The 12391-nt window shown below is 48.2% G+C and overlaps 1 protein-coding gene across 3 annotated transcripts in view; it reads right to left on the reverse strand.

Annotated features, from left to right (window-relative positions):
* Window positions 1–4815, reverse strand: part of IGF2BP3 (insulin like growth factor 2 mRNA binding protein 3) — a 110545-nt gene extending 105730 nt beyond the window's left edge. Inside the window, exons 1-3 of one of the 3 annotated variants that reach the window (XM_064412362.1) lie at window positions 4559–4815; window positions 3833–4054; window positions 2535–2595 (exon numbers count right to left, since the gene is read on the reverse strand). In XM_064412362.1, coding sequence (XP_064268432.1) covers window positions 2535–2595; window positions 3833–4007 — 236 coding nt within the window. In that variant the 5' untranslated portion in view covers window positions 4008–4054; window positions 4559–4815. Of the gene's footprint in view, window positions 1–2534; window positions 2596–3032; window positions 3134–3832; window positions 4176–4558 lie in introns of those variants that run through there. The other 2 variants (XM_064412373.1, XM_064412384.1) reach the window with 2 other exon arrangements.
* Window positions 4816–12391: the final 7576 nt, after the last annotated feature.

A 12391-nucleotide genomic window follows, 5' to 3' on the forward strand; every position in this document is an offset into this window, starting at 1 on the left:
AGATCGTGTTCAAGGAGGCTGTGAGGAGGGGAGCTAGGAGTCTCCATGAAGCAGCCTCAAAGCAGCAGAGGTCAATACAATGTATTGAATAATTTTGTTGCACTACAAAACAACTTTTGCTCTTACGAAGCAGTCATTTGACCAAACTATTAATTGTACTTTCACGCTGAAAGGCAGACTTGACGCATCCATATTTTTTTTTTTAATGGCGTCACTTCTCCAGCCATATCTCGCCCGCTGGAGAGCACGGGCTCTTTGGAAAGCGCTTCCCGGCCTTACAGCGTGCAAACACGCTGGGTGGGCCTGGCGAGCAACACCCCCCACCACACCCCAGCTGCTCCTACACCTTTCCCTGCTGCAAAAAGATACAAAGGCTCCAAATAAGTTACTTTGAAATCACCTTTACCACTTTCACCAACAATACTCAACATTTGAAAACTGAGCTTTTAGGTGTAACTAACAGCTCTAAATATGCGCCCAGTAAGCAATGTTTAGAAAAACAATGAAAAAAAATCTTCAACTTTTTGACACCCTCCCCCTGCCTCCAAAAAAAAATTAGACACTTATAAAAGGAACAAGAGAGTCACTATTACATATGGAGGCCACTGAATGAATTTTAAGTAGTTCTCTATATTAAATTTTGGGAGAGGGGGAGCAGAAACAAAGGGGAAGGAAATACAGTCATGAGAAATACAATTTAATTTTCTGTTAAACAGTAGTATAAATCTGAACTATATCTAATGCATTCCAACAAGATAATGCACGATGAAACAGTGTTTTAACAAACAAGGGCTTTGGGAGAAGCAACACGGATGTGCTGTTACAATTACCTCTGCAATTTTTTCACTATGCCTATATGCAGGCAATGCATGCCTAGGAAAGTGCTTGAAGTTCAGTGCAGAATTCTTTTCAACAAGTTACAGACAGATAAATGTTTCTGGTAATTGCTAATTCACAAAAAGGGCACAGTACCCAATACAAAGAATGGACTTTTACACCATTTCAGCTGGCAGCTAAAAGAACAGAAAAATACTTTTAAACACATTAAACAATTATTTTAAAAAACAAGAAAAAAGTGGGGGAAGCAGCAGTGATTTTAAATTTACCATTGAATGAGTCTAATGAATTTATTTTCTAAAGTATAAATAGAATGCTCTTTGTGCAAGCTTAAGATTAACAAGCATAACAGTAAATTTATTAGACTAATAGGAAATCAACAATTTTTATGTGTCCCATGGAATTGTCTTCTTAAATCTGAAAGTATATTCCATCTACAACAGTATTTTTCTATACAAGATCTATTAAATGCAGGCTACTGTAATTCAAAACTATATGCATTGCATATTAAAGCTGAGAGAGCACATACATCATATTCATTTTCAATGAAAAGTATAAAATAAATACAGCCATAAAGAGTCACATGCAATGAATTTGTCCAGAGAGGGGTTCCCCTTTCCCTTAACTAGAGCAAAAAACCTCCATACTTTCTCAAGTGAAGCTTTCTTCTAACACTAAACAGATGACCAAACTTCTAATTCTCAAAATACCATGACACAATGCCCATCGAGACAGATAAACCATCTTTTCCAATCAACTCTCTTAAAAAGACTGCAATTTTAAAAATAATCCTGAAATAGTAGAAGTCCCTTGTAATAAAGTTTCACAGACAGACATACTTCCCAGATTCAATAATGGAGTGCAGGAACAAGCACGTGGAAAGTTTGATCTATTTTTTTTTTTACTCTCTAGTGCATGCCAGGTTTTCTATCATATAAATATTTGTGAAAGAAGCAGGCTGAATTGCTACAGGCAGCATAAAAATACTACTGTTTTATTACAAATATTGTTTCTTTACATGAGGCCCAGCAAAATTACTGCCTTGCAAAAATTAAACGCATGTTTAGAAATTAAGGATGCATAAATCGTGTCCCCTCACTGGGAAGGAGTCCTTCTCCTGCTGCTTCTATAGACCAGCTCAAAATAGCGATGATAAAATCCCCTCAAATACAGATGAGATTTCTACTATGTGCCTGTAAAATGCTGCAGATTCCAACATGGCAGGACCAAAAAAATATAACCACCAGTATATTTACAAGGTGCTTTTTGTTGCTGAAGCAGAGTTCACGTGCTTGCCCGTTATACAGTGCACAACACCACATTTCATTTCCTGCTAGCACACATATTTTAACTCTTCTCAGGGAACTTTAAATTTTAAAACCTACACAGTCATTTGCCATCAAACCATAATAATTTGCTTCTCCCATAGAAAGGTGCCTTTTTTAAAAATAAATTAAATAGTACCACTGCTGCCTGGCCAAAGCACTACATTATAAATACATAGAGTGATTCTAGAAAACCTCTCGGACTGCACTCAGTGCACGCCTGTGGGTTTAAGAAAGCGGTCCATTTATCTACAGGGAAGAGAAACACAAACCTAAGCATTTTTCAAATTGCTTCTCACTGGATAACTAAGGGCAAGGGGCGGTGCGGGGAGGGGGGGGGGGGGCTGGGGGGTGTGGATAAAAATAAATTACCTTTGTCTTTTCGGGACCGAATGTTCAACTTCTATGAGTTTCCCATGCAGCTCCACTTTACCTGCCGAGATAAACAGAAAGGGGAAAATATTCGAGCGCGGCTGTGCGTCCCCGTCTCCGGGAGCGGGCTCGCAGGGGTGCGGAGCAGGAAACGGGAGCGCAACACGTTAGCCCATTCATCGGCAGCCCGGGCAGCGGCGGAGCGGGGCCGCGGCACGGCCGGGGCCCGGCAGGGCGGCACGGCCCGGGGCCGCTGCCGCGGGGAGCCGCGCTGCCCTCGGCCGGGCCCCTTCCCCGCCCCGCCGCAAACAGCCCGCGAAACGTCGTGTGCGGGAGCCGGGCTCGGCCCCGCTCGGGGAGGGCAGCGGGGGCTCCGCCACCCCCCGTGCCGCCAACTTCGGGCGATTTTCTGCGCGGCAGCGGGCGGGAAGGGAGCCGAAGGGAGGCGCGGAGCGCAGCCCGAGCCCATCTCCTCCGAAGCCGCCGCTCCCAGCAGACCTGAGCCCATCTCCTCCGAGGCAGCCTCTCTCGGCAGACCTCCGCAAAGCCGCTTCACGCGAAAATATTTTTTTTTTTTTTTTAAGCACACAAAAACAGGATGTCGGGCCGGGAGCCGGCGCTGCTGGAGGCGGTGATGGGTGCGTGAGAGCAGCGAAGAGAAACCGAAATAAATAGCAGGGCAGCGCGGGGCGGGGGGGCGGCAGGGCTGCCTCCTCCCAAGTTTGGAGCAATTCGGCGGCTCGCCCCCAGCCCCGCGGCCTAAGCCGAGCCGAAAGGAGCCTCAGCCCGCTCCGGGGGGAGGCGGCCCCTGCGAGGGGCCGCGGGGGAGTCCAGCTGTGCCCGGGGGGTGTGTGCAGCCGCTGCCCCGCGCAGGGCTCCGCGCCCGCAGCCCGCCTCCGCCTCGCTGCACTCACCGCCCCCCCAATGCAGCGAGGGCCCCCGGGCGGGCAGGGCTGGCCGTGGGGCTTGGAAAAACATGGGAACCGCCGCGCCGCGGGTCCCTGGGCCCAGGCTCCCGCCCCTCCCCGGCCACTCCCGGGGGGCCGCCGCCGCGTAAGCCCCGCGCAAAGGCTCCACGGGAAGGCCGGGCGGCTCCGGCCGCGCTCGGGAAAAAACAGTTCCCACCTCACCTGCGGGCGGAGGGAACAGGAACCCCCCCGGCCCCCCTCAGCACCCCCCAGACCAGCGGCGCGGCCCAGGCCGCCGCTACGGCCGCTCCGCGGCCGCGGAAGAGCTCGAGAGGCGGGAGCCGTCGGGGCTGCGGGGAGAGGGCGGGGGTGGTGGAAGGGGCCGCTCACCTGAAAGTGCCTCGATGGCCTTCATGGCCCAGCTCTCGTCGGGGCAGTCCACGAAGGCGTACCCCGTCTTCACCAGGAACTGGCCCGAGAAGGGTATCTTGGAGTCCTTAAAGAGACTTTCCAGGTCGAGAGGGCTGACGTTCTCGCCGAGGTTGCCGATGTAGAGCTTGTTCATCTTCCTGGCGGCTCGGGGAGGCGCGCACCGCGGGCTGCAACCCTCGTCTTGCGAGAGGAGGTGGGGAGGAAGGGGGAAATAAAACAAAATGCGATGGAGGAAGGAGAGAGCGAGAGAGAGAGAGACAGGGAGAGGGAAAAAAAAAAATCAGATCTGCAGCTTGTGTCCCTCCCTCTCTCTCTCTCGAGGGGTAAAAAAAAAAAAAAAAAAAAAAAAAAGGAAAAAAAAAAAAAGAAAAAAAAAAAGCGTGGCCAAACGGGAGCCCTAAGTGCCTGCCGTGCTACCCGGGCGCATGGGGGGCACGGGGGAAACACCCAGCGCCGGGGCCGCGGATGGCGGGCTGAGAAGAGGAAAAGGAGGAGGGGAGGGGAAAAAAAAACTACTTTTTTTGTCTTGCCCCCAAGCCCCTTTGGCAGCAGCAGGCGGACTATGAAAATGTCACACTACGTGCATGCAGGCGCCGCCTCTCCGTATTAAAAAAAAAAAAAAAAAAAAGAGAGAGAGAGAAGGGGAGGGGGGAGGGAAGGACGGAGAGAGAGAAAAAAAATTACTTGAATATTCCGGCTTTTTGAATGAGCCACGTGTTCAAACTACAAATCAACTTCTCACGTGAGGAATCCCAGCTCTTCAATTAGCGAGTGGATGGGGCGCGCACACACTCACGGAGGAGGAGGAGGAGGAGGAGGATGGCTGGGGTGAAGGACGGGGAGAGGGGTGGGGGGAGGCTGGACAGGACAGGACAAGTTTAGAGAGGGCCGGAGGGCGGGGGAAATGGAAACCGGAGTTGGGTGGGCTCCGGTCTGCGCCGCCTCTGCCCTTCCGCGGGGGGAGTTCGCTCTGCTCGCCCCCTCCGCCCAAAAACGGCTGGGCGGCCGCACCTCCCCCCGTGTGAGCGGGGTGTGATCCCGGGGAGGGAGGGGAAAAGGCACCGCAATGCCCGCCCCCCCGTCCCGCTCCTCCCCCGCCGTGCCAGGCGGTGGGGATTATTCATCGGGGTCGTGCCTGGGCGATCCCGCTCCCCGGCAGTACGGGCTGGGGGGAGGAGGAGGAAAAGGGAGAGGAAAAAGAGGGGGTGCGATGGCGGGGGGAGGTGGCCGGGCAGAGAGCGGGATCCGCTCCCGCGCAGCGCGGCTGCGTGCTGGGGGGCTGCGGGCGGGGGCGGGGGTCCCTCCAGCCCCGGAGGAGCCCCATATGGTAATGATCCCGCATTACTCGCCGTGCCCCTCGCGCCGAGTCTTAGGGAGAGGAGAAAGAGGGGGAGAGGGGAAAGAAAAAAAAAAAAAAAAGACAAAGGGGTGGAGGAGAGTTGGGGGATGATGAAGAAGAGAGTCCTGGGGCGAGGGAGCTGCCCGGCCCGGGGAGGGGCGGGGGGGCCGCGCTCCCTTTCCCATCTGGGCAATGGTGGACGGCGTGGGGGGAAACGCGAAGGCACCGTTGCCCTCGGCTGGTAACGGCACACAAAGGGATTTGGCGACCCCCCCTCTTTTCCTCCCCCCCTCCCCCTGCCCGGTCTAAGGAACCATTCATAATTCTCCACATTCGTACAGATACAATGGTGGGCTTGTGGGGGAGGGGTTTGGGGGTGTGGAGCCTTTCCAGTGCAAACAAAACGTTGCCTGAAGATGAAGAAAGGATACGGAAATGAAAGCCAGCACTGTGTTTAATATAGCGATCTAGTAGGTTTTGTTTAATAATTCAATGCACTTTAGCCGAAGGTTTCATTTATTCCATGGTAGGCTTCTTGTGGTACGTTTTAATAGGTATATCCATGGAAAATGGTTAAATAGTTTTATTAATGAGCAGTGACTGGATTTCCACATGTCCTGTAGTATGTCTGGAAATCTCTACCAAAGAGGAACGCTTCCTAGCTTTGTGCCTAACTTCTAATAAGTATACAGTTAAAGAGGGGTGGTTTAAATCTCCTTGGAAGCCGTGCAGGGGTCAGGCTTTTGTTACGCACGCTGCGGCCGCCGCAGCCCGGCGATGGTGGCGGTGGTACCCAGCGCTCAGGGCGTGAGTCAGCCGCTGAAGATTTCTCTTGTGGTGGCATGATGATGCAAGGAGACATGGCTCACCATGAGGCTGGAGCCCCAGACCATTGTGAAATCGTCAGGGGCTGGGGGAATGCTGCAGTAAGTTGGAAACACGGCCCTTTTGTTGTGCGCATCCAAGCGGTTGGTTGACCAAAAACCCTAATATTTGTAATTTCAACCCATTGTTTAATCTCAGGGTTATTTTAATGAACTTTTAATTGTCAGGTTGTGATTGAGGAAATCGAGTGTTTTGTGTTTCACTAATCAGAATTTAATCACAACTTCCATTTTGTAGGAAATTAGCAAATAATTGTCTTGGGGATAGAGAGAATTTTTTTTCCTAGGGATTTAACCTGTTTATGACTTTTTGATGTTGCATGTAGAATTCTTTCCTAAATGAATTTGTATTTCATAACCCCACTCTGTATAGTCTGCTTAAAATAAATAATTGCTTATCTAAGTTAAAAACAGCCCCCTCCAAACAGCTGAATTCTTAGTTAAACTTGTGAAAGGAATTAGTCACTATTCCTGCAGATTAATTGCATTCTTTATAAATTTGATTTGTACTGCAGCTATAAGGCAGGCTGCATGTGCTCATTTCTACATGGTTGGTGTGTAGCATTATCTGGTATTTCCTCTTAAATTGCTAAACAGGGTGCATATATTTAATTTAATATTCTGGTCTAAAAATCTCTAGTTTGAAGATTTTTTTTTTAAGAAATGAAAATTGAGTGTTCATGATAACACTATGCATCAGTTGTCCAACATCATAAACTGCTTTGTAATCAGATGGTTGGGGAAAAAAACCATTACTTATTAGCAACCCCCACTTTTTTCTTTTTTTTTTTTTTTTTTATACTCTGAAAACCTCTTGCTAATAAGCTGAAATATTTTCTGTAAATCTAAATAATGTATAGCTTTGTTTGTTAAGAAGTGTGGGTTGGTTAGTGGTTTCAAGAGTAATTCCAAATCTTGAATGCCAAAAAAGGCAATTCAACAACAAAAATTGGTTCATGTTGCCTGACAAATCTCCACTCCCTTGCACAGATGAATATAGTTCAGACCAGTTGGGCACCCCCAAATGTTAACGTTATTGAGAATATAGCTTTAAAATTTGAGACGTAATTTATTTTGGCAGTCACAAATCAAATGCGTGAGCACACAACAGAGCATCCCCACATACTAATGTATTTTTTTATTTACTTCTGTAAGAAAAGGCATTATTAAAAAATTTAATTTTTTTTCTGTATTTTATTTGTGTTTATTGCCCACAGAAGCCAAGAAGAAGTTGAAATACTTACATAAATATCGCACACAAGGAAGCACAGCCAATCTTTAATTAGCAAGGGCTTTTACGACATTCTGCCGTTTAGAATTAAAACTCAACCATGTGCTTCTCCCCACCTCCGGGTGCGATCCGGGGGCCTCCGCCGTGCCCGTCCCCCCTCTCGCCCGGCCAGGGGCGGGCAGGGCGCTCCCTCTCTGCCCCTCCCGAGGCCCGAAGCCCCCCCGCTCCGCAGGGCTCGGCGCACGGTGGGTGGGTAGCACGTCGGACCGCCCGCAGCCCGAGTATTCCCCATTAAATCCCATTTTCTGGGCCCGGCTGGGTTTTGGTTTCGGGGTTTTTCACGGGAGGCGCGATGGGCAGCGGGGCCGGGCAGCCGCGGGGCTCGGCGGCGGCGGGCGCTGCCCGCGGGCTCCGGGCGGCCGCCGCCACGACGGCGGGGACGCCGCCGCCCCTGCCTCCGCCGCGGCGGCGCGGGCGCGGAGCCGCCGCTCCTCGCGGGGCGGACACCCGCGCCGACGGGACGGGACCGGACAACCGCGCTGACCCGCCCGGCCCCGGCCCGGCGCTGCCGCGCCCCCTGCCTCCTCCGCCCTCCCGCCCGTCCGTCTGTCCGTCCGTCCGGCCCCCTGCCCGCCCCGGCCTCGCCGCCATCCCCGGGGCGCGCAGCCCCCGCGGGCGGCCATAGCCGCTCGTAGTAAAGCGGCGCGGCGGCGCCGCCTCCCATTGGCTGCGCCCTGCGCCTACCAGCGCCGCGCGCCGCCGCGGCGCGGCCGCCCATTGGCTCCCGCGCCGGCCCCCGGGGCGCGTGGCGCGAAAGCGGCGGCGGGGGCGGCGGGGGCGGGGAGGGGAGCGCGGGGCCGAGCAGACGGGCGGGGGGCGCGGCGCCGCCGGCCGGGCCGGGCCGGGCCGGGCAGGGCAGGGCCGGCATGGGACGGCAGAGCCAGCCCGCTCCCGCCCTCCTTCCCTCCCGGCGGCGGCCCGGGGCTTTGTAAGGCGGTAAGTGGGTGCCACGCCGCAGAGGTGCCGGTGCCGGGGGCCGCCCTGCCGCCGCCGCGCCGGGAGGGCCGGCGAACAAAGGAGCGGCGGCGCGCGGCTCCGCACGGGCACGGGGAGCGCGGCCGGCGCCGCGGGATGCTCGCAGCGGGATGCCCGCAGCGGGAGCCGCGCGGTCTGCCCTGGCCGCCCGGGCGATCCCTGCTCCCGGGGTCCTGCCGCCCTTCCCGGGGTCCCGCCGCCCTTCCCGGGGCGCGCATCCCCAGCCCGCCCGGCGGCTCGTGGAGGCGGCGGCGGCTCGGTGCCGGCGGCTGGTTCCGCTGCCGGGCCGGGAGCGGTTCGGCCGGGCTCGGCTCCCCCGACACCGGGCAGGCGGCCGGGGCTCGGCGCGGCGGCCGCGGGAGCGCCGGGGTCCGTCCCGCTCCGCTCCGGCTTGGAAGTTTTGATCATAAAATGCTACGAAACTCGATGAATCGGCAACGGAGAGCGCGGCGGTGCCGGCGTGGAATGAAACAAATAAACCGCACGAAGCATCGGAAGTTTTAGAGCTTGAGATAAAACAATGTAGCCAGCTCTGTTCGAGTTTCTTTCCAATAAAAAAAGAATTACAAAGAGGCTAGCTGTCTGTGCTCTTTTGCTGACCGGAAAGTTGCAGGAGTTCTTGATTTTGTAATGCAATGTGGTCACAGTGTTACTGCAGTAAAATAGTACAAACAGTTTCTAAATAAGTAGTCCGGTGTATGAAAGGTGGTGACTGTGGCTTAGAACGAATCTCTCTACATGCTGATTTGAAAGTAAGTATTTATTTTTCCCATTTTGTCCAGGGATCTCTTTATTCAACTGCTGAATGCTCGGTGTATTTTGTTTTCATCTTGCAAACAGATCTTTGCAAACAGACCTTGCAAAATAAAAATCTGATCACCTACATTTTGATTACATGAAAATAATTAACAGTCTTTATATATATTATATATAATACATTAACTTTTCATCAGTGTTCATTTCACTTGGCACAGCTGGATTTAAAATGGGATTTTCAAAGGAGAGCTTAACCATATTTCGGGTCGATATCTGAAATCTGAGATCTTTGCAATTGTGTTGGAAGGAGCACATAGAAAAAATAGAAATATATCATATATATTACAGCCAGACAAAAACAGAACTTTATTTGATCAAGTGACAGGAATATTTGCCAATATGGCTTCCTCTAGCTAAAGAATATTCTGTGGGGCTTTTACAAGGAGTGAAGAACTGAAAATGAAGACGCTATTTAAGAAGTAAAAGTGTTTCTCACTAGTGAAGTGTGTTTTAACTTGTTTCAGATGGGGTTTTGTTCTGGTTTTGTTTTCTTACAATTTAGAGAAATCAGAATATATTTCTTGTTTGGTCCTCCTTTCATCAAGGAGATCTTTTGCCAAGAGGAAAAAAATATCAAGTAAGGGAGTAAAATGGGGCAGCAACCCAAGCATGAAATCCCTTTGGCGAGAACAATGAGACCCTCCTCTCCAGAATCTGTTTTGCCTTACTGGTGTGATAACGGTGTTTTCAGCTAACATTATCATTGATCTATTGTGAATTCAGCCCCAGGACCTTCCATATCTTAAAATTATAGAGAAAGAGTGTTAAATTTGCTTTTTAATACCTGGAATTGGTTAGATTTTGATGCCCAGATTTCCTTCCAAGTAGCCATTATTTTTTAATAAGGATATATCCCCTCCCTTTCTCTAAAAAACGCTAGTGTAGTGTTGGCCTTTGAAGACACTCTGCAACAATTTGGTTTTAACATTTTAAAATATCTTAATTTGGATACAAATTAGTTATTTTGTTATATTTAGGAAAAAAATATTCCGGTATCTGCTGAAGTTTCATAATTTACTTTTTTTGTTTTGTTTTAATTTGTTTTAATAACTTAAAATACCTTTGTTCTGTTGCTGGATCCAGCTCAGGCAATCGTTTGGTCTTTTACAAATTTCATCAGGAATAAGCATTCCAATTTCAATGTAACAGTCATGAAAAGAGCTGTTTAAATTGGCCATTAATATGTATATCCTTTGAAGAATGTGGTCATGAATGTTTGTATTTAAAGTGTGTTTTCCCACTACAATATCTGTTCTGTCATTTGCTATGTATTATTTTTCTCAAGATCAGAAACCATCCTAATCTTAATTATAGTCATGTTTTTGTTTCCGGTCTGTTTCTTAAGGAGACTGAATACTTGAGTCTGTGAATTATGGATTATATGGCAATTTAAAACTACCTGTGAAACTGAAGGCTGAGCTTGTGGGATTGTTGGCCCCTCCTGCAGACATTAGTGCTTAGATATGAATGATTTCGTTAGGTCATTTCAGTTATTGTTTATCTGGTCTAAAATAAATTAGGTTCAGTCTTTTGTGTTTCTCACGAAAGATACACCATATAACTATTTCCTTTGCAATGGATTACCTTGATATATTGTACATAGTTTTGGTATTAAATGCTAGGGAACTTTGATTGCAAGAGATCCATTTGGGTAGGTATTGTCACTACAATAAAATGGCTGGCACGTTCTTTTTATGTAAGGAAATCTCCATATTTCCCCCCCCAAGTTATGGTTTTCTGACAGTTAAATGGTCAATGAAGCTTGACTGTATTATTCTAAAACATTTTGTGTAGAGTCTAGTTATTTCCCAGGGTAAGGTGAAGTAACTATAAGTTCTACAAAAAAAAGTATTTAAGTAGTGGAAGAGAGATCTGTAAAGCAAAAATGTCCTGCAACCCCATAAGGCAAAAGCTGTGAAAATAAATAGAAGCCTTAGTCTGATAAAATTAAAGTGCATACATATAGCATTAGTTTCATGCTAATTAATTCCTGTTTTAAAGCTCAATTTACATCTCAATTGAGCAATCCTTGATACAACTGGAGGCACACAAACATATCTTAGACTAAGTAGTTGTTTCTACAAATTTCAGATTCAAGTTTTTCTTCTAGAAATGTTTTTGGTTTCTTTAAAGTTTTGCAACAGTAAACAGTTTATCTGAGCTTTTAAATGCTCTTAAAATACTACTCAAACCAAAGTTAGAAAATCAAGTAGGAAAACATGAGAAAAGTGATTTATTTAGGTAAACCCAAGCCTGCAAGGCTAGTTGGAGGCTGTTTTTTGCAAGCCTGTTTGGAGTCCATTGTTTGAACGTATAGTCATGCTGTAGGAGTGGGGCTGAGCTCACAGAATGCACACTAACAAAGTACCGTAATGGGGTCACAGAGGCCAGAGAAAAAATTCAGCTTTCTTGCATCAGACCTGTGATAAAGCCCCAGCCTGTATGTAAACAGTGAAACATTCTCACAGGCAACAGCTAGAGGCAAGGCTAATACCTGCCTTACTTGCCTTAAGTTAACAATGTAAAAAATATAGTCAAAGCTGCCTCACCAAAGAAATTATAAAATGTGTTTCTTTTCGTTCTTTTGGTGGAAAAAAAAATTTCAATTGCATGCTTCAATCTACTTTCTTACATTGAATGATGGCTGCAGGAAAATTCAGAAGTGTTTCTGCCCCTTTGTTTTAGTCATGTGTGGATTTCTAATGTTAATATTCAGTGTTCAAATGATAATTTTGAACTGAAATATGGTTCTAGTCAAAATATGATCTTAATTTCTTTCAAAACAAAAGCCTCCAAATATCTGTTTTATTGTCAATGAAACATAGATACAAAATAATTTAATTGAATTCAGTGTTCAAGGTGCTTAAGTAAACCCTGAAACTGACAAAATTTTAGTTAAATTTCCTGCAGCTTTGACAAATTCGTAAAAATAGAGCTTTTTCTCCTGGAGTAGAAACAAAAATAATCAAAATAATTAAATCACTGTTTGTAAAAAGATAATAATAAATGGGGAATTTTCATATCAGTCATATAATTTAATTATTCGATTAAATAAAACTTTTTTATTTTATTTGCACCCTTTTAATACTGTCTTAAGCTTTAAGAGCCTAAAAGTCACCCAGGAACTGCTAGTTTTGGAAACACAGGGTTTTAGCAAGTTGTGGTTATTTACTTAGAGAAAAAGTGTGGGCAGGGGGAGTTTTGCAGTGGAA

Source organism: Passer domesticus, chromosome 1 (genome assembly GCF_036417665.1).
Source record: "Passer domesticus isolate bPasDom1 chromosome 1, bPasDom1.hap1, whole genome shotgun sequence".
Lineage (NCBI taxonomy): Eukaryota > Metazoa > Chordata > Aves > Passeriformes > Passeridae > Passer > Passer domesticus.